Source organism: Megascapheus bottae, chromosome 7 (genome assembly GCF_031878675.1).
Source record: "Megascapheus bottae isolate mThoBot1 chromosome 7, mThoBot2.hap1, whole genome shotgun sequence".
NCBI lineage: Eukaryota > Metazoa > Chordata > Mammalia > Rodentia > Geomyidae > Megascapheus > Megascapheus bottae.
This window is the reverse complement of record NC_143515.1, coordinates 78,599,861-78,622,342: the sequence shown is the minus strand read 5'-3', so window position 1 is coordinate 78,622,342 and position 22,482 is coordinate 78,599,861. Positions and strand designations below refer to the sequence as shown.

At 43.8% G+C, this 22,482-nt stretch overlaps 1 protein-coding gene across 2 annotated transcripts in view; it reads left to right on the top strand.

Moving 5' to 3' along the window:
* The window catches only part of Taf1b (TATA-box binding protein associated factor, RNA polymerase I subunit B), a 62,748-nt gene extending 40,995 nt beyond the window's left edge, over positions 1–21,753 (top strand). The window contains exons 9-15 of one of the 2 annotated variants that reach the window (XM_090337461.1): positions 3,363–3,510; positions 8,647–8,824; positions 10,055–10,101; positions 13,652–13,742; positions 16,617–16,687; positions 18,870–19,083; positions 20,967–21,753. In XM_090337461.1, coding sequence (XP_090193587.1) covers positions 3,363–3,510; positions 8,647–8,824; positions 10,055–10,101; positions 13,652–13,742; positions 16,617–16,687; positions 18,870–19,083; positions 20,967–21,186 — 969 coding nt within the window. In that variant the 3' untranslated portion in view covers positions 21,187–21,753. Of the gene's footprint in view, positions 1–3,362; positions 3,511–8,646; positions 8,825–10,054; positions 10,102–13,651; positions 13,743–14,614; positions 15,391–16,616; positions 16,688–18,869; positions 19,084–20,966 lie in introns of those variants that run through there. The other variant, XM_090337462.1, reaches the window with a different exon arrangement.
* Positions 21,754–22,482: the final 729 nt, after the last annotated feature.

The window sequence follows — 22,482 nt, the reverse complement described above, 5'->3', positions numbered from 1 at the left end:
AGCCCTTTGGGGGTGTTTTGTTTGTTTACTTGTTTTTGTTTTTTAGATAGTCTCAATAGTTTTTTCTGTTCTGGCCTATAATTCATGATCTTCCTGCTTCTACCTTCTGAGTAGCTAGGTTTAGAAACACGGATCTCCACATTCAGCTCAAATTTGCAGCTTAAAAGAATTCTGGTAGCAGGGCACAGTGGCTCATGCCTGTAATCCTGGCTACTCAGGAGGCTGAGATCTGAGGATCAAGGCTCAGAGCCAGCCCAAGCACAAAAGAACCTGAGACTTTTATCTCCCATTAACCCCTAAAAAACGGAAGTGGGGCTTGGCTCAAGGGTAGGGTGGTAGCCTTGAGCTGAAGGGCTAAGGGATAAAGCCCAGGCTTAGGGGTAGGGCAGTAGCCTGTGCTGAAGAGCTCAGGGACACTGCCCAGGCCCACAAAAAAAAAAAAAAAAAAATTCTGGTAAGCCTTTTGTTACACTTAAGACATCAGAGATTCTAAATACCTAGTGAAAATATGTATAAATGCCTACAGCTTCTAAGAAGCCCTTCCCTCTAGTGTGTCCTAGAGGTAAGCGCATCTTCTACAAATCAGTCTGACATGATCACTGAATGTGGACATGACTGTTCTGTATTACTTGTATTTTATAAACTTTTTTTTTTTCTAGTCCTGGGGCTTGAAGTCAGTGCCTAGGTACTGGGTGCTGTCCTTTCAAGTGCTCTACCACTTGAGCCACAGCACCACTTCAGGCTTTTTCTGTGTATGTGGTACGGAGAAATTGAATCAAACCCAGGGCTTCATGCATGCTAGGCAGGCACTCTCCCACTATGCTACACTCCCAGTCCTCATATTTTATAATCTTATTCTCTCTGGCTAAGGTCAGTGGGACAGAGACAGATACATTACATAGTCCAGTCCTCTTGTTTTCTTATTCTCTAACAACACACAAAATATCAACACTCAAAGCCTCTGTCAAAGGTCAAATACATTGTGTGCTAGACTGCAAACTGGCCTGGCTTATTTATGCTAGAAGCAAATGTGGGGAGAGACCAGGGACCCCTGCTATTGGCACAACTTGTGGGGGGTGGCGGGGAGTCTTTTTTGCAGTTCCGGCTGGCTTTGAATCCACACTCCTGGCTCAGCCTCCCAAGTGAAGAGAGTATAGGTGTATGTGCACCACCACTTCCTGAACATTCTGATGCTTCCAGTGAGGCCCCATGGGACAGAAATGGGGTGAAAACTAACTTACAGTGTAACAAAATGCATGCCAGGAATCAGGAACTTGTGTGTTGAGGAAGAAATGGCCAGGGGGTGGAGATGAATGAGAGAACAAGGGTGGGAGAAGAGTATAATACTGAGTTGTAGGTTTTTACTACTGAGAACCTCATGTCATCTCCCACATAAGGCATGTGATGCTACATCAGAGGACTGCACTGAGGGTGATGTTAAAGATTAATGAGCACATGGGTTGGGGGTGGGGAGTTAGATATTACTGTGGTCATGGCAGCAGTGACTATAGCTGAGTCTCACCTCAGCATTATCTTTTTTCCAGATGCTCCTAAGCAAGAAGTGTGGATGTCACTCACTAGGTCACGAATAAGGCTAGGAAGAGTTTCATGAGCCAAACAGAATTTTAGTGGCTTTTTTTTTTTTTTTGCCAGTCTTGGGGCTTGAACTCAGGGCCTGAGCATTGTTCTTGGGCTTTCTTAAGTCTAGAGTGCTACCTTAGTGGCTTTTTAATTCAGTACTACTACTGCCTAGAATTACTGTTAGTGAAGTAAGGATTTGTGGGTATTTTCCCCCTTCCTGTTGTTCTCTACATTCAAAATATGTATTCAATAGATACATTTTTTTTATTTCTTTTCTTTGTTTTTGCTATTCTTGGGGTTTGAACTCAGTGCCTGGACACTATCCTTGGGCTTTCTCAATGCTACACTCTACCACTTGAGCCACAGTACCACTTCTAGCTTTTCCTGTGTCTGTGATACCAAGGAATCCAACCCAGGGCTTCATGCTGCTAGGCAAGCACTCGACCACCACACTATCCTCCCAGTCCCATGTCATTTTTTAATCAAGAAGCTGTTCTTTTTTTTTTTTTTTTTTTTTTTTTTTTTGCCAGTCCTGGGCTTGGGCTCAGGGCCTGAGCACTGTCCCTGGATTTTCTCAAGGCTAGAGCTCTACCACTTGAGCCACAGCACCACTTCTGGCTTTTTGCTACCTATGTGGTACCAAGGCATCGAACCTGGGTCTTCGTGCATGCTAGGCAAGCACTCTACCACTAGGCCAAACTCCCGGCCCCCAGAAGCTGTTCCTTAAATTGCTTGTGTTACAGGCATTGCTCTCCTCTTTATAGTGCTAGTTATAACTTGTTGCCCATGCTTGCTAGGCAGGTGCTCGACCACTCAAGCCACATTTTCAGCTCTTTTATGAATTGCTATCTTGGGGACCAGGAGTTTGGTAGAGTGCTTGCCTACCATGCACAAAAGATCAGGGTTTGATTCCTTGGTACCACATACATAGAAAAGGCCATAAGTGGTGCTCTGTCTCAAGTGGTAGAGCCCTAGCCTTAAGAAAGCCCAGGTAGAAGCCGGAGAAGCTGGGTGCAGTGGCTCACCCCTATAATCCTATCTACTCAGGAGGCTGAGCTCTGAGGATAGAGGTTCAAAGCTAGCCCTGGCATTAAATTCTATGAGACTCTTATCTTCAGTTAACCACTAGAAAACTGGAAGTGACACTATGGCTCCAGGAGTAAGGTGGTAGCCTTAAGCTGAAGACCTGAGAGACAACGCTCAGGCCCAGGGATAGGATGGTAGCTTTGAGTTGAAGAGCTCAAGGACAGTGCCCAGACTGACAAAAAAAAAAAAAAAAGTCCTTGGGGCTGGGAGTGTGGCCTAGAGGTAGAATGCTTGCCTAGCATGCATGAAGCCCTGGGTTCAATTCCTCAGTACCATATACACAGAAAAAAAGTGGTGCTGTGGCTCAAGTGGTAGAGCGCTAACCTTTAGAAAGCCCAAGGACAGTGCTCAGTCCCTGAGTTCAAGCCCCAGAACTGACAACAAACAAAAAATAAGAAAAAGACTTGTTACCTTGGCAGCCAGTGGTAGCTCATGCCTGTATTCCTGTCCTTTCCAAAGGCTGAGATCTGAGGATTGTGATTCCAAGCCTGCCCTAGCATACAAATCTGTGAGATTCTTAACCTCTAGTTCACCAGCAAAAAAAAAGGGAAAATGAAAGTCTGACTTAAGTAGTAGAGACAGGGAGGTTGGGGAGCCTAGTAAGAGCTTAAGGCCTTGAGCTCATGCTCCAAAACCAACACACACACACACACACACACTCACACACTATCTTGATTACCTGTTTTTCATTTCAGTCTTGGCCTGACTATGAGGAGATCTATAAAAACATGATTGATGTTGCCATATTTTTAGACTTGCCACGTTTTCCAGACATAACGGAAGAGTGTTACCTCCATCCCAACGTCTTGTGTATGAAATACTTAATGGAAGTCAATCTCCCTGGTAAGGAGTGGTAGATCTTGGGATAGGGAGGTGGGGGCGGGAACTCTCCTCACCTTTGGGATTATGGTAAGCAGCCAAAAAACCTTCCTTCCCAGTCACAGACTAGCACAGCCTGAAAGGGTTAAGAAGTAACAGGCTTTGAGTCACAATACTGTCTGAAAAATAATTCAAGCTACTTAAAATGCATAAAGGTGCAGTATTCAGAAGTAAACTTCTATTCTGGTGTCAGAGATTTATGGTTGAGAGAATGTATGTAGTATTTATAGCAAGTCTAAGCCAAGTGCCCGGGGCTTACGCCTGTAATCCTAGCTCATCTCAAGGATCATGGTTCCAAGTCAGTCCAGGCAGGAAAGTCCCTGAGACTCCACCATCCAAGAAAAAGAAAAAAGAAAAAAAAACAAGTAGAGCTGTGGCTCAAGTGGTAGAACATTAGCTTTGAGTGGAAAAGGCTAGACAGCGTCTAGGCCTTGAATTCAAGCCTCAGTACTAGCTCAGAAAATAAATACAGAAAGTCTGCTGAGTGTAAGCCGAGTTGCAAATATTTCAATACAAGTTATTCTTTTTAATGAAATATTTGTTTACATGAACTATTGTTACTATACAATGAGTGTTTTAAAAAGAAATCCCAATGGAGCATGATGGCCCATGCCTGTAATCCCAGCAATTTAAGGGACTGAGACTAGAAGATGGGCCGTTCAGGGCCAGCTAGGGCTACATAGTGAGACCCTGTCTTAAAAACAGTAGCAACAGGGACGAGAGTTTCGCCTAATGGTAGAGTGCTTGCCTAGCATGAACAAAGACCCCGGTTTGATTCTTCGGTACCACATACACAGATAAAGCCAGAAGTGGTGCTGTGGCTCAAGTGGCAGAGTGCTATCTTTGAGGAAAAAATCCAAGGACAGTGCTCAGGCCCTGAGTTCAAGCCCCAAGACTGGCAAAACAAAAACAACAACTGCAGCAAGCCAGGCACCAGTAGCTCATGCCTATAATCCTAGCTACTCAGGATGCTGAGATCCAAGGATTTCTGTTTAAAGCCAGCCTGAGCAGGAAAGTCCATGAAACTTTAATCACAGAAAAGGCCAGTAGTGGCCTGTGGCTCAAGTGGTAGAGCGCTAGCCTTGAGCAAAAGGAGCTCAGGGACAACACTCAGGCCCAGGACTGGCAAAAACAACAACAACAGCAACAAGAAAACCCCAGAAGGTGATGTGTGGTAGTTTTTGTTGTTTAGTAACAGTTACTATTTCCATCTCCTAAAAGGAGTAGAGGGCAAAGTCTGTTCAGATCCTGTGAAGCGTGGAGGCAGCGGCAAAGACAAGCTCAGCTGCCTGGTTCCAGAGCCCCAGACAAGGGCTGCAGGTGGGGTCCAGGCTGCAAGCCCTGCCTGAACTTCAGTTCTGCTACCCTAGAAATGTGTTTGTTTGTTTGTTTACATTTTGAGACAGAGCCTTCCTTAGTCCTAGCCTGCTGGAACTCAGATCTATCTGATCCTCCCGCGTTAGTTTGAGAACTAAGATTACAGTTGTACACCACCACGCCCAACCTAGGACTTTTATCCTTAAAATATAACACGCTGTGATACATCATTGCTTAAGTAATACCAAAAATATGCTTGGGTGCATTTGTGTGTGTGTGTGTGTGTGTGTGTGTGTGTACGAGAGAGAGACAGACAGACAGACAGACAGACAGACAGACAGACAGACAGAGGGAGAATAACTCTGTTGCCCAGATTGGTCTTGAACTTGTAAGCTCAAGTAAGGTTCCTGCCTCTGTCTCCAAAGTAGCCTTGCATCTCATGTGTGCTTCCTCCTATCTGAAATGCATTGAAGACAAGCAGAGTCCAGCAGTCAGGTGTATTTTTTCAGAGGGGAGGAGCCAGACATCAGTGGCTCCCACCTGTCATCCTAGCTACTCAGGAGGCTGAGATCTAAGGATGAAGGCTTAAAGCCAGCGCAGGCAGGCAAGTTTGTGAGTCTCTTACCTTCAGCTAGCCACCTAAAAGCTGAAGGTGGCTTAGCTTTGAGAGAACAAGCTTAGGGATAGCACTCAGGCCCTGGGTTCAAGCTCCACAACCAACAAAAAAAAGGAGGGCCAGAGGAGGAAATCTGTGGTAAAAAGGCAATCTACAATGTTGATTCCACAGTAAGTATACATAGAGACGTGTGGAAGTACATACACACAGTGTGTTAGTGGTGCCGGGGGACCCAGGCCCTGCATGTCCTGGCAGGCATGCCACCTCTGAACTGCATCCCCAGCCTAACTTCAGATGTTTCATCTCTTGTTGAGATTTCAGCAAGCACTATTTGATCAGAATTCCAGAATTTGGAAGATTTTGTTTCTGCATTCTGATGTGTTACATAGATCAGATTAGCATTGTCTCTTTCAATACTTCTTTGATGACTTTACAAGTATGGAAAGTTCTTCTGTACTTTCATACTCCAAAATACTGGAGTTAGTGTGCTGGGTTATAAAGGGGCTAGCAGAGCGTACCAAAGTGTAACTGATAAAATCTGGCTATTAGCAGGCATATGTAGGCTTGTTATTGGACCAAACCTGATGGTATTTTCCTTTCTTTTCTCTCTTTTTGTTTTTTTCTTTTTTGGTACTGGGGACAGAATCCAGGACATTGCACTTGCTAAGCAAGTGCTTTACCACTGAGCCACATCCCATCCCAGCTGGTGGTATTTTCTGGGTGATGCTGTGTAGTCTAGCACTCTTTCTTACCTAACTCTTCCTAATGGTCACAAGTAGTGCCTTCTTATAATATGCAAGAGATATTATTGTCATTTGGCATTTATAAAGTTAATTTGGGGAGTCAATATTATGAAGAACTAGTTCCGAGACATTTTACTTCTTGCCATCTGTTCAACAAAATAATTAGAAATACAATTGTAAGAGGACCTTGTGCACTGTTTTACAAATCCTGCCCGTTGTCAGGTGTTGATGAGAAAAGGGGGCTGCAGAGGACAGGAAAGTCCATGAGACTCTTTATCTGCAGCTAATCACCAGAAAGCTGGAAGTAGAGCTATGGCTCTAGGGGTAGAGTGCTAGCCTTGAGCAAAAAAAGCTCAATAACAGTACCCAAGGCTGACACAAAGAAAGTGAGGGTGAATTGCAGTGACTCAGTGGTCGAAGCCAGGAGTAGGCAAGCAAGTGGAATGTGATATCAAATCCCCAAGTTTAATCCCTGGTACCTCTATGTAGAACCCCCTGGGGGTTGGGGGCTGATGGCTCACATCTGTAATCCTAGCTACTCAGGAGGCTGAGATCTAAGATTCAAGGTTCAAAGCCAACACAAGCAGAAAAGTCCATGAGATTTTTACCTCCATAAAAAAGGAAATGGAGCCAGGTTCTAGTGGCTCATACCTATGATCCTAGCCACTCAGGAATCTAAGATCTGAAGATTGCTGGTCAAAGCCAGGCCTAGCACCAAAGTCTGTGAGACTCTACCACCGGAAAACCAAAGTGGCGCTGTGGCTCAGTGTGGTAGAGCTGTAGCCTTGAACTGAAGAGCTCAGGGATAGCTAACCCAGGCCTAGAGTTCAAGACCCACAACTGACCCCCAAAAAAGGAAATGGAGCTGTGGCTAATGTGGTAGAGAGATAGCACTGACCAAAAAAACAACAACAACAAAAAAAAAACAACAACAACTCAGGGACACAACCCATGTCCTGAGTTCAAGCTGAGAACTTCCATGGGCTGATGAGAAAAGGAGAATGAGATGATTGGACCAAGGGCAGAGTCAGACCTGAAGAGAGGAAGCGGGAAAGTGGGTTTTGGGGTGAGCCAAGGAACTGTAGAGGAGAAAGGGAAATAGGAGCCAGACACAGTGGCTCACACTGTAATCCTAGCTACTCGGGAGGCTGAGATCTGAGGATCACACTTCAAAGCCAGCCCAGACACTGAAGTCTGTGAGACTCTTTATCTCCGATTAATCACTAGAAAATGAGAAGTGGGACTGTGGCTCAAGGGGTAAGGTGGTAGCCTTGAGTTGAAGAACTCAGGGACAGTGCCCAGACCCTTACCCCCCAAACTTGGTGGGGGAGTAAGGGAGGAGATAGGGTTGACAGCAGGCAGCCCTCAGAGTGTCTTAGGGGCATTAACCCATGCGGTCTTCCTAAGAGCTGTTATCCACACTGCTAGCACTCCTGTTCTTTACCCATGGAAGGGGAAGATGATATTTGGTGCCCAAGAGTACAGAGCTAGTAAGAGATGAGTAGGCTTCCAGACCCCACAGCATGGGTCTGCTAGCATGGCGTGCTCCAGGCCACGGAGGGAATGGTAGCAGCAGCACTGCTGGATGAACACACACTGCAGGCCGGTGTCAGTTCTATGAAATCCTTTAGGCTTTTGAAGACAATAGCTGTTACATTGTCATTGGAATAGGCGGTAGCATACCTTACATATTTAGTTAGTGAGAAATTTGTTCAGTAACGTAGAATTTTCAAAGTGCGGCATCCACCTATCTTATTTAATCTTTTCATTCTCTAATACCCATTTAACAAGTGAGAAAACTGAGGTTAAATAACTACTAATCCAGAGTCCCAAGGACTGGGAAGCATAAATATAGACCTTAGGTTTCCTTGTTTCAAGTCCTAGATTATTCAGCCTATACAGTCTATGCAAATTATATAATGTATTTGGAAAACAGAGCATCTGCTTACTGCATTGGGCTAATAGGGAGGTTTCTTTCAGGTAAGTGTGCCTTGCTGTGTAGGCACAGATAAGAGATACAGAAGGAGACACGCATGGAACAGCATAGCACAGATGTGTGGCTGTCTACAGTACACCAGAATGAGTCTCCCAAGTTAAGAATTAAAAACAGGAAACGTAACCCTTGCCAAGATTCTGCCATTTTTCCATACATTTTTGGTGTATTTTATTTACAAATAAAAGATACAGGTTATTGGGCACGCCTGTAATCCTAGCACCGAGGGGGCATAGGCAGGAAAATTATGTGTTCAAAGCCAGCTTCGGCTATCTAGTAAGATCCTGTCTCAAAAAAAAAAAAAACCTAATACACACACACACACACACACACACACACACACACACACACGTGTACATATACATATGACCTTACAGATCTAGTTTGCCAAAGAATTTAATTACATTTAACTGTTTTTTTTTCTTTAACAGATGAAATGCATGGTTTAACCTGTCAAGTGGTAAAAATGACTGGAATAGGAGAAGTGGATTTTCTGACATTTGATCCTATAGCTAAAATGAAAAGAACTGTTAAATATGATGTGCAAGCTATAGCTGTCATTGTTGTAGTATTAAAGCTACTCTTTCTATTGGATGACAATTTAGAATGGTAAGTGTCAGTTTGTGGCAAATAATACTGCATTGCATTGATAGTAGTTTTTTATTTTAAGACAATAGGGTAGGGCTGGGAGTTTGGCCTAGTGGTAGAGTGCTTGCTAAGCATGCATGAAGACCCAGGTTCAAGTCCTCAGTACCACATGCATGGATAAAAGCCAGAAGTGGTGCTGAGGCTCAAGTGGTAGAGCTCTAACCTTGAGAAAGTCCAAGAACAGTGCTCAGGCCCTGAGTTCAAGGCCCAGGACTGGCAAAAAAAAAAAAAAAAAAGACAATAGGGTAAAAACATAATGTTTTCACATGATGATTCAAAGTAAAGGAATTCATGTGTTAGCTCAATTGAAAATGGAGACTGCAGGGCTGGGAATTTGGCTCAGTTAGAGTCCTTGCCTAGCATGCATGAAGCCCTAGGTTGGATTCCTCAGTACTACATAAACAGAAAAAGCTGGATGGTGCTGTGGCTCAAGTGGCAGTATGCTAGCCCTGAGCAAAAGAAGCTCAGGGACTGAGTTCAATCTCCCGGACTGGCAAAAAAAAATTGAGGGAGGGAGACAGGGAAGGGACGGAAATAAAGACTGTGGTTTCATTGAACATGGATCTGTACTATGTAGAACAGTGATTTCTCACTTATCATTGACTCTGTATGTGTTCTGAGCATGTTTCATACTAGTGTTTTTTAGAAAGCCCTGTTTCTCATTATTCCACGTAGTTCTCATTTAAAATACTTAGAATTATTTATACTTTGTCTACATGCCTTTATATTTCTCAAACTGTCCTTCAGTTTATTTTAGAAGCCAATGAAGTCTTACAATGTTGCCCCTCTCAAATCCATCAGAGAGTGACTGAATTCATAGTCTTCCTGCTTTCAGAAATTGCTTCTCCATTAAGACTTGGTGTTAGTGTAATCCTAGCTACTCAGGAGGCTGAGATTTGAGGATCAAGGTTCAAAGCCAGCCCAGGCACAAAAGGACCTGAGACTCTTATCTCCAATTAACCTCTAGAAAATGGGAAGTGGGGCTTGGCTCAACTGTACGGTGGTAGCCTTGAGCTGAAGAGCTCAGGGACAGCGCCCAGGCTGAGTTCAAACCCTATAACCCACAAAAAATAAAAAGGACTTGGTGTTAGGTTCAAGTATTGTTCTATACTTTCTCTCAGAAGAATTCAAAACCCAACTGTCCAAATACATGATTTTTAAATAAATGTATTTATTTATTGTTATCTCCAGGTCCTTGTCTGATCTTGCTGAAAAGTATAATGGAACGAACGCTGAAGGTACTTAATTTTTACTAGCCAAGTTCAAAGCAATTATAAATGATGAATCAATTAATAAGCCTGGCACCAGTAGTTCACACCTATCATCAATCCTAGCTACTTAGGACACTGAGATATGAAAATGGTAGTTCAAAGCCAGCCCAGCACAGGAAAAGCCCATAAGATTCTTGCTGCCAGCCAGGCAGTGTGGCTCACACCTGCAATCCTAGCTACTCAGGAAGCTGAGATGTGAGGATCAAGGTTCAAAGCCAGCCCAGGCACAAAAGGGCCTGAGACTCTTATCTCCAATTAACCTCTAAAAAATGGGAAGTAGGGCTTGGCTCAAGGGTAGGATGGTAGCCTTGAGCTGAAGAGCTCAGGGACAGCACCCAGGCCAAGTTCAAGGCCCATGGATCCCCCTTCCTTCCTCCCCCCGAAAAGAAGATTCTTACTGCCAGTTATCCACCAAAAAAGCTGAAGGTAGTGTTGTGGCTCAAGTGGTGGACTGGTAGCCCTGAGCATAAAAAGCTCAGGGACAGCACCTGAACACTTGAGTTCAAGCCCCTTGTCTGGTACCCTCCCCCCCAAAAAAAATTTTTTTTGATGAATGTAGTGGAAAAACTTGAATAGTGTGTATTTGATGGGGGAGGGTACCTTGTACCATAGTTGGTTTTGCATAGACTTTTATATCCTTGAGCCATTAAGCAACTTCAGTGACTGCCATCCTAATGTACTTAAAGACAAACCTGCTGTTTTTCCCAGTGGCCACTTACTGACCAGACTACACCATAAACATGAATGACCAAACTTGAACTCAGTGACAGCTCTGTGATCACTTTATCCTAGTTCCTTCCGCCTTAGCTCATACTAAATGGTATGTTGTAAGCAGCTGGGGGAGGAACCATATCTTTCCTTTTTTTTTTTAATGTATCCTTAGTGTCAAATAATTAGCCTAAGATCAACTTAGGGAAGTTTGGTAAATATTTGAATTCTTACATTTAATTCCAGCTTTGTTACGTTCATTGGCTCACAGAGTAGGAGGTTGTCTGATGTCTCTCGTCATAGGAAAGGTGGTCTTAGACTGTGAGCGTGAGCCACAGCTCCATAGAGACCTCGGGTGAATCTGCTCTGGGCTTGCCTCTCCTGTCATCTGCTTCCTGTCTCCATCCACTTCTTCCCCTCATTAATGATGTTGAGGTGCAGGGAAGTTGCAGCTTATTCATGGTACTAATGTCAACACAAGGTTTATTGTTTTGATGATTTCTTGTCTTCTGGCTGTACACCTCACAACACTGTGTTGTAGGTGATGATTGTCTTAGCCATAAATCAGTCAGGAGACTGACTTTATTAGAGAATAGTGGAGAATAAACCCTGTTATACTTACACATTCGGTTCTGTTGTCTCTCTAGCCCCTGAAGTTTTTCATTTTGAGACAGTCTCGCTGCCTAGGTGAGGCTGGACCCAAACTAGAGCGCTTTTGAGTGCTTGCACTGAGGCTTGCACTGCCGCCACTGTCTAGCCTGCCGTCCTGACCAGTGATCCAATGCAATGGGTCCTTCCTCATCTGTATAGTCTCTGCATTAGGATTAGGAGGAATAGGAATGAGCATAGGTGTGCTGTCTCACACCTTTATCACCAGTCATTTGCTTCTCAGTTCATGTATTTTCCAGCACAGCCAGCTGCCAGGCTATGTGCACTAGGTGGAGGAGATAATCTGATTGCATACTGACTGGTAGAGTATATGCTCCATTCTCATTGGGGTAGGCAGGCAAGTCTAGAAGCAAGTATGTAGAAATGGTTTCAGGATAATCTAGGCAGGGCTACAGTACAGGGAGGAACTTAGAAGGGAGAGTAACAAATTGTTTGGGAAAGTCTAATTAGAGTATGGAGACAGTGACTCCATCTGTAATTTCCATGAGCTGCTATGTGAGTGTCAATTATGTCAATGAATGAAGACTCAAATAAACAATGTTATAATTATAGGACTTTTTTTCTAGTATATATGGGTTTTATATGAAATAGAACTGGGAGCTTGGCCTACTGGTAGAGTGCTTGCCTAGCATGCATGAAGACCCAGGTTCAATTCCTCAGTACCACATACATAGAAAACACCAGAAATAGTGCTTTGACTCAAGTGATAGAGCTCTGTCTAGCTTTGAGAAAGCCCAAGAACAGTGCTCAAGCCCTGAGCTCAAGCCCAGGACTGGCAAAAACAAAACAAAAACAATGAAACCTGCTGAGATTGTTTGAAGGAGGGATGAGGGAGAGAGATGGAGTGAGTTTGATCAGGATATATAGTATGCATGGATGGAAATTCACAATAACTTCCCTCCGTTGTACAGTTAAAATATATTGACAAAAAAGTCCTTAAGCTGCTTATAATCCCAGCTACTCAGGAGGCTGAGATCTAAGAATCGTGGTTCAAAACCAGTCCGGGCACTAAAGACTGTGAGACTCTTATCTCCAATTAATCACCAGAAAACCAGAAGTGGCACTGTGGCTCAAGGGGTAAGGGGTAGTCTTGAGCTGAAGAGCTCAAGGACAATGCCCAGGCCCAGAGTTCAATTGCCACTACCAACTGACCAAAAAAAAAATACTTAAAAAAGTAAGTTAAGTACAATGCTGGGCACATGGCTCATGCATATAATCCTAGCTACTAAGAAGGCTGAGAAGTGAGGATCAGGGTTCAAAGCCAGCATGGACACTAAAGTCCATGAGACTCTTTTTTTTTTTCTTTTTTTTCTTTTTTTTTTTTTAATTGTAATTAGTAAAAGGGTTACATGATATTTGCCAGATAGAAGGTGCATTAATTCACATACATTGATACCCTTTCACATGTGTTGGTACCCGTTTCCCTCCCCCCCCACACCCCCCACCCGTCTTGGTTTTCCCCCCTTCCCTATCAAATTTCAAATATCCAAATACAAATAAGTTCAATATATCAGATAACAAAGTAAGATATTATACCAATATGAGATTACCAAGGGAAAGCAAAGGAGATGAGAGACAACATAGTACATTAAGGACAACAATCTCTTATCTCCATTTAACCACTAGAAAACCAGAAATGATGCTGTTGCTCAAGGGGTAGGGCTGTAGCCTTGAGCTGAAGAGCTCAATGACAACGCCCAGGCCCAGAGGTGGGGTGGTAGCCTTGAGCTAAAGAGCTCAGGGACAGTGCCCAGGCCCAGAGTTCAAGCCCCATGACCGACAAAAAAAAGTAAGTACAGGGGCTGGGAATGTGGTCTAGTTGTGGAGGGAGAGGACTCACCTAGCATCCATGAAGCCCTGGGTTTGATTCCTCAGTACCACATAAACAGGGGAAAAGAAAGGCGGGGGGGGGGGGGCACTGGTGGCTCATACCTGTAATCCTAGCTACTTAGGAAGCTGAGATCTGAGGATCGCAGTTCAAAGCCAGCACAAAATCTCAGGGACAATACCCAGGCTCTGAGTTCACGCCCCTGGATCTGTGCGTGCGTGCGCGCGCGCATACACACACACACACACACACACACACACACACACACACACACACACACACACAATTAAGTACAGATTTTATATTTTTCAGATAAGCCATGGTTTGACTTCAGAAAATGGTACCAAGTTATGAAGAAGAGTTTTGACAAGAAGAAACGAGACTGGGAAGAAGCAAGGGCCAAGTATGTACCCTTCGTGGGTGCCTCTGTCAGCCACCCACACGGGACAACTGAGGCGTCATCCATATGCACTCAGCAACACAGGGGCTTTCTGTTTTCTTTCTTTCTTTCTTTCTTTCTTTCTTTCTTTTTTTTTTTTTTTTTTTTTTGTCAGTCCTGGGGCTGGAACTTGGCCTGGGCGCTGTCCCTGAGCTCTTCAGCTCAAGGCTACCACTCTACCCCTTGAGCCACAGCACCACTTCCCATTTTCTAGTGGTTAGAGACAGGAGTCTCACCATCTTTAGTACCTGGGCTGGCTTTGAACCTTGATCCTCAGATCTCAGCCTCTTGAGTAGCGCCCAGCAATACCAGGACTTTCTATAATTCTAGCACGATGTAGTCTAGCCCACTGGTTTTGTTTCTGTTTTTATTTTTATTTTTATTTTTGCCAGTCCTGGGGCTTGAACTCAGGTCCTGAGCACTGTCCTTGGGCTTTTTTTCTCAAGTCTAGTGGTCTGCCACTTGAGCCACAGCACCACTTCCAGCTTTTTTCTATGTATGTGATAACAAGGACTCAAACCCTGGTCTTAGTGCGTGCTAAGCAAGCACTCAACCACTAGGCCAAACCCCTAGCCCTCTTGCATCTTTTTTTTAAATGGTGCTGGGGATGAGACCAGGACCTTGCACATGGTACATATGTTCCTCTTTTTTCCTTGTTTTACATGGTTTTTAACTAACTCCACATAATGTCCTTTTTCTATTCTAGGATCCACTTTGCACTTAGCTTTTTACAGTTTTTGTGAGTCTTGCTTGCATTTCTAGTATTCCCCCTTCTCCCTGCTCTCCCCATCTGCGCTCCTCAGCATTACTAAGATACCAAATATTACCCCTGACAGGTGTAACTGGACTGCTTTCCCAGAATAATGATCTCACTGAAAACCAAGACAAAACAAAGCAGGCAGCAAGTGTATTTAATTCAGTCCACCCAACTGTTGGACCTCCTTTAAATGGTCATCCAGAGATAGCTCCATTGCTGTGGTGCACTGAGGAAAGCTATGTGATGCCACCCTGTTTTCACACAAGTTTTCAGCCCAGGGCCTCATGCATGCTAAGCAATTGCTCTACAACTGAGCTACCTCCACCCCCAGCCCTCAATCTCTCATTTTCTCCCTGTTCTTTTAGACATCATCTCCCATGTTCTAAGATGAAAATTATTAAAGCACTTTCTGTAGCTAAGCATTGTCTCTATAAGTGCGACAATGATAGACATTAGTAAACCGAAGACCTGACAATTATACAAGATGCAGAGAATTTTAAAACATGGAGAAAAGTTCTGTTTAGATGAGGTAAAAATTTCGTAGTTCTCACAGCAAAAGCATGATCCGGGTGCCTGGAACGTAGCCTAGTGATAGAGTGTTCCCCTAGTATGCACAATGCCCTGAGTTTGATTCTTTGGTACCACATATACAGAAAAAGCCAGAAGTAGCACTGTGGCTCAAGTGATAGAGCACTAGCCTTGAGCAAAAAGTGTCCAGGGACAGTGCCTAGGCTCTGAGTTTAAGCCCCAGGACTGCCAAAAAAATTACAAGTTGGGACTATATTATCAGTATGAACTTCTCAAAGCAAAAGAGCAGGGCACCAGTGGCTCATGCCTATAATCCTAGCTGCTCAAGATGCTGAGATCTGAGGATCACAGTTCCTGCCAGCCCAGGCAGGAAAGTCCTTGAAACACTTACCTCCAGTAAATTATAAAAAGAGCCAGGAGAAATCTGGGAGTATGGCCTAGTGACGCCTACTATAACCTAGCAAGCACCAAGCCCTGGGTTCGATTTTCTGGTACCACATACACAGAGAAACCCAAAGTGGTACTGTGGCTCAGGTGGTAAAGTGCTAGCCTTGAGAAAGCTCAAAGACAGTCCCAGGCCCTGAGTTCAAGCCCCCGGACTAACTGGCAAAAAAAAAAAAGAAAGCCCAGCATGGAGTTATGGCTCAATAGTAGAGTACTGCCCTTGAGCACAAAAGCTCAAGAACAGCACCCAGGCTCAGAATTCAAGCCCCCAAACCAGAATTTAAAAAAAAATAGACTCAGATAGTTTATGCAAATTGCATATCTGATTTAAAAGTTTTGTAATATGCAAAATATTCTCAAATGTAAGGATACAACTCAGTTTTTCTTTTTCTTTTTTTTGCCAGTCCTGGGCCTAGGCTTTCTCAAGGCTAGCTAGCACTCTGCCACTTGAAACCAGCCCAGTTAACCAGGTTTTTTTTGTTTCTGTTTTTTTGCTGGGCACTGTCTTTGGACCCTTTTTACTCAAGGCTAGTGCTCTACCACCTGAGCCACAGCACCATTTCCAGCTTTTTTCTGTGTATGTGGTACCGAGAACTCAGATCCAGGGCTTTGTGCATGCAAGGCAAGCACGAGGCCACACTCTTCGGCCCCACAACTCAAGTTTTCGAATGAACAGACTAGATAAATGGCACATGGAAAGATACTTAGCATCTTTAGTAGAAAATAGAAGTTAAAATACAGTTAAATATTATCAGGTACCAGTTAGAATGGCTCAAAACAAAACAGAATATACCAGGTATGGGAATAGAGAATGCTACAGCCATCTTGACTTACAGCCATCTTGGGAAGTCAGTCCTGGTTTGTATGATCCTGTGGCAGCCGGGAGGTATGGGGAGAACACAGGACACCATTGGCCAGCTCTCACAGAGCCTCTTCCCATGGCAGCTCTGTGGGTGGTCAGGGATATGTGCCAGTTAATAAGCCACTCCACACCAGAGCTATGGACTAGCTGTCAGGAACGTCAGATGTCCCCTTGGAGAAACGCTTCCTGCCTGTGTGGAGATGCATTGTGTCCTCCCCTGCTCCAGCTCTTTTTCTGTCTTGCATAGATACATGTGGAAAAGCGAAAAGCCACTCTACCACTCACACATCGACAAATCAGTGGTATATAAGAGAAGAGGTGAGTTGGATTTCTTGTTTTTGTCAGTGCCAGCTAGCAAAACGGTTGTAAACAGCTAAGGATCTTGACTTGAAAAGTGAATGTACAAGTAAGTTATTGAGTTGGTTGGTTTTGTTTTGTATTGTTTGGTTTGGTTTTGTGTTTTTCTGATCCTGAGGCTTGAACTCTTGGCCTGGGCAGTCTCTGAGCTTATTTTTCTCGAGGTAGTACTCTACCCTTGAGTTCACAGCACCACCGCTGGCTTTTTTGTGTTTTATTGGAGATAAAGGACTTTCCCCCCAGGCTGTCTTTGAACTGCAGTTCTCACATCTCAGCCTCCTGAGCAGGTAGGATTATAGGTGTGATCCACTGGCACCCGGCTCAATTTTTAATTTTTCTTCTTAAATTTACTGTTATTGGTTGGTCCAAGGGCAGTGGTGCTTACAACTAAATCATAAATTTACTGTTATTACAAAGATGATGTACAGAAGGATTACAGTTACATGTGTCAGATAAAGAATACATTTCTTAGCCTGGCCCGGTGGCTCACACCTGTAATCCTAGCTACTCAGGAGGCTAAGATCTGAGGATCAAGGTTCAAAGCCAGCCCGGGCACAAAAGAACCTGAGACTCTTATTTCCAATTAACCCCTAGAAAATAGGAAGTGAGGATTGATGAGGGTGGAGTAGTAGCCTTGAGCTGAAGAGCTCAGGGGCAACACCTAGACCCAGTGGTAGGGCAATAGCCTTGAGCTGAAGAGCTCAAGTACAGTGCCCAGGCCGAGTTCAAACCCCATGACCCACCAAAAAAAAAAAAAAAAAGAATACGTTTCTTAGGGCCTGGAGTATGACCTAGTGGTAGAGCGCTTGCCTACCATGCATAAAGCCCTGGGATCATTCCCTCAGTACCACATACACAGAAGAGCCAGAGCTGGTGCTATGACTCAAGTGGTAGAGTGCTCTTCTTAAGAAAGCTTAAGGACAGTACTCGGACTCCAAGTTCAAGCTCCAGGACTGGCAAAAAAAAAAAAAAAAAAGACATTTCTTTTTGGACAGTCTCACTCCTTCCCTTTTTGTCTCCCAGTTTTTCCTTCCTATCCGCACCCACAAGTTATATAGAATTTTAAGTCGAAATGTTCCAGTATATATCCAAAGGAACATTATCCTCTGCTAGAAATCTGTGGATTTATTTCAGGAAATTGCCCTTACTCAAAATATAAAATTCCAGGCCAAGAGTTTGGCCTAGTGGTAGAGTGCTTGGTGCTTGCCTAGCATGCATGAAGACCTGGGTTCGATTCCTCGGTACCACATACATAGAAAAAAGCCGGAAGTGGTACTGGGGCTCAAGTGGTAGAGCTCTAGTCTTGAGAAAGTCCAAGGACAGTGCTCAGGCCCTGAGCTCAAACCCGGGACTGGCAAAAAAAAAATATATATATATATATTTATATATATATATAATATAATATATATATATATATAGCACCTGAATCTAAAAATCCTGTGTTTTTCTTCTAGAACTCTGTCTTGAGAATTGCCCTTAAATTATCTTACATCCTTTGTTTCCTGAAGTTTTGATAAAGTGCACATAAAATTTAGCATTTTAGTCTTTTTCCCCCCTTTGACACTCCCTGGGGTTTGAACTCCAGACCGTGTGCTTGCTGGGTAGTTGCTCTACCACTGCAGCCACAGCCCTCCATTTTAGTCATTTTAAACAGCTTCTGTATGCCCCTCATCCCGTTATAGTTTTGCCTAATGTTTCCCTCACACATTCTTATGGAAACCAAGAATAATCATCTGAGTGTGGTTACATGCCTACAATCCCAGCACTCAGAAGTCTGAAGTAGGACCAAGCCAGCAAGACTTTGTCTCAAGAAGCTTTTTTAAAAAGCCAAGAGGCCAGCGTGGGTTGGTACAGTCCTATTAAGAAAACTCAAGGTTTATTTGTAGTTTAATTTTTTTTTTTTTTTTGCCAGTCGTGGGCTTGGGCTCAGGGCCTGAGCACTGTCCTTGGACTTTCTCAGGCTACAGCTCTACCACTTGAGCTTCAGCACCACTTCTAGCTTTTTTCTAAGTATGTGGTACTGAGGAATTGAACCCGGGTCTTTGTGCATGCTAGGCAAGCACTCTACCACTAGGCCAAACTCCTGGCCCTGTAGTTTAAATTTTTTTGTTTTATTTCTTTGCTTCTTTTTCTCTGTTTCCAGAAATGGTAGAGAATCTGCAAAGACAGTTTAGCACACTCGCTGATTCAACACCGACTACTGAAAAAAAAGCTCCTTCCAGCTTTCAGTTCAACTGGACTGCAGAAGACACTTGTTTCCATGGACATAGCCTCCAGGGAGTCCTGATAAAGAAAGGCCAGGCCCTGATAACCAAGAATTCATTGTATTGGCTCAGTACCCAGAAATTCTGTAAAAGGTGCATGGCGCTTTTAAAACTTAAAAGAGTTGTGGGGGGTGGGGAGCATGATGAAATCTCTAGTATGACCTGAAGATGTATTTTCTAAGTAATGACAGTCACGTACTTAGAAGAGCCCCGCAATGTATCTGTTGGAATTAGAAGGCTGTAGGTTATCCTGTTTTGTTTTTGGTGCTGGGTATTGGACAAGGCCTCATGCGTGCTACATGAACATGCAATCTTCTGAAGCTGAGCCCAGGAGATGGCAAGCTCGTAGTCAAGAGAGCCAGAATTATATACTGAGTCTTGTGTAAGAAGCTAGGGGGAAAAGTCAAGGAAGATGACCTCACACAAATAGCACAAACTGTTCCCCAGCTACATTAACCTGCAGTGCTACAGTAGACAATACAGTGGTCAGAGAGCCCACTGCTGTGTTACCAAAGACTATTATTCCTTTTCTGAGCAAACTGCAGACATCATTCTCATCTGCTTCCAGTTCTAATTCAGTATTTCCTTATTCATAGGGACCTAGCACAAAGTTGATGCTCTCCGAGTGTAAAGAGCTCCTAAGTGAACTATAGAAAACACAATGAAGTTGTGTATATTAAGATTTGCTATTAGGTGCCAGTAGATCGTGTCTATAATCCTAGCTACTCAGGAGGCTGAGATCTGAAGGATCAAGATTTAAGACTAGCCCAGGCAGGAAAGTCTGTGAAGCTCTTTATCCCCAGTTACCACTGACAAACCAGAAGTTGAACTGTAGTTCAAGTGGTAGAATACCAGCCTCAGAATGGCACCTAGGCTCTGAGTTCAAGCCCCAATACTGGCACAAAAAAAAATAAAAAATAAAAATAACCACACTTTGGTGTTACCGTGAGTTGGAGAATTAGCAGTAGAGAATTGATCAGATTCCGTTCTACTGTTTTAAAACAGAAAAATAAAATACTCTTATTTCTATATTGCATATATTTTTTGTATATGACATTATAAGGTCTAGTGCCTTACTTTATTTGGGTTTTTTTTTTCCTTTTCCAGTTATAGGGCTTGAAATCAGGGCCTGAGCACTGTCCTTGGACTTTTTTCTCAAGGCTAGAGCTCTACCACTTGAGCCACAACAGCACTTCCAGCTTCTTTCTATGTATGTGGTACCGAGGAATCGAATCCAGGTCTTCGTGAATGCTAGGCAAGCACTCTACCACTAGGCCAGACTCCCCGTCTTACTTTGGATAGAAGGTTATACATTACTTGATTTCTTTCGTTTGTTTTAAAAGTAAGTCCAGAGTAACTCAGTGATGCCTACCATGTACAGAAGCAAGAACCCAGGTCCCATCCCTGGCATCAAAAGAACCAAGGAGGACGGGTGTGCTGCAGTGGCTCACGCCTGTAATCCTAGCTACTTGGGAGGCTGAGATCTGAGGATCAAGGTTCAAAGCCAACCCGGCACAAAAGGACCTGAGACTCTTATCTCCAATTAACCCTAGAAAACCTAGAAAATGGGAAGTGGGGCTTGGCTCAAGGGTAAGGCAGCAGCCTTGAGCTGAAGAGCTCAGGGACAGTGCCCAGGCCAAGTTCAAGCCCCATGACCCACAAAAAAAAGAACCAAGGAAAAAAGTGTAGATTCTCTCCCTGTGCTCCCTCATTTGCTTTGGCCATGGTAAGAAGAGCGGCAGTGGCCATCTGGAAATCCTTAAGTGGGGATTCGCAGGGCCGGCTGCTCATGCACCCCGCGTTCCCTGCACGGGTGTAGTCAGGGATTTGAGCTAATTGTTCTAATCCCCTCCCTCTCAGGGTGCTACCTGAGGACTGGCCTCTATGCTTGAAGTTTCTTGGAGGCTGCTCAGAGGTGATGCATATTCTCTCAATTACCATCTAGAGATAACTTCTCCTTTCACTTCCTCTTCCAGTTACTGCAAACATGTGACCACCTATGAAGAGGCAAATTTTTCTCTGAGTTACCAGTTTATACTAAGTACCTTCTCCTTCCTGCTGAGAATAAAGACCTCCTTACTCCATGAAGAAGTGAGCTTAATAGAAAAGAAACTTTTCAAAAAGAAATACAGTGAAGCAAAACAGACCTCTCAAAGATCCAAGAGAGTGAGGAAATACTGGAAAAAAATGAAATAGAACCTTCTTGGAAAAATAATGGTGATGATAATGATATCCAGTTGTTACATAACACTCCAGGAAAGTATGGAAACTGTAATGATTGCACATATGTTTACATACATGCACACATACGTGTGTATCTTAAAACAAGTGATGTTTGAATTCTTTCTTTTTTTGCCAGTCCTGGGATTTGAACTCAGGGCCTGGACACTCTCCTTGAGCTTTCACAAAGCTAGTATTCTACCCTTTGAGCCATAGCACCACTCCTGGCTTTTTTCTATGTATGTGGTGCTGAGGAATCAAACCCGGGTTCGAGTGCTAGGCAAGAGTGCTAAGCAAGCACTCTACCACTAGGCCAAACTCCCATCCCTACCTGTGTGTATTTTTGAGGGAGGGTTTTCCTCTGTGGCCCAAGAACTTACAAGACATGAGCCCCCTTGCCCAAATGGTTTGCTGAAATTTTATTAAAAATGCTTGTAATTGGGCCGGGAGTTTGGCCCAGTGGTTAAAGTGCTTGCCTAGCATTCATGAAGACCTGGGTTCTATTCCTCAGTACCACATATAGAAGAAAGCCGGAAGTGGTGCTGAGGCTCCAGTGGTAGAGCTCTGGAAGTGGTGCTGAGGCTCCAGTGGTAGAGCTCTAGCCTTGAGAAAGTCCAAGGACAGTGCTCAGGCCCTGAGCTCAAGCCCAGGACTGGCAAAAAAAAAATGCTTGTAATTATGTTCTTAAAACATGTTCTATTGGGCCTGGACTTTGGCCTAGTGGTAGAATGCTTGCCTAGCATACATAAAGGCTCAGATTTGATACACACACACACACACACACACATATACATATATATGTATATATACATATATATACGTATATATGTGTATGTTCTGTGACTTAATTTTTTATTGTAATTAATAGAGGGGTTACTGTTATATTCGCCAGATAGAAGGAGCATTATTTCTCACACATTGATACCCCTTCTCATGTTTTTGTCCCCATTTCCTTCCCCCCTGTTCTATGACTTTTTGTGTGTGATTTCCTGTGTTTGGGCATCAAGGAAGACCTGCTATAACAGAATGAGTTGTGAAGCATTCTCTTCCTTGAACTCTGGGCCTGGGCACTGTCCCCTGAGCTCTTCAGCTCAAGGCTACCACCTTACCCTTGAATCAAACCTATTTCCCGTTTTCTAGAGGTTAACTGGAGATAAGAGTCTCAGGTCCTTTTGTGCCCAGGCTGGCTTTGAACTTTGATCCTCAGATCTCAGCCTCTTGAGTAGCTAGGATTTCAGATGTCAGCTGCACATGCCTGACTCTCTTCCATTT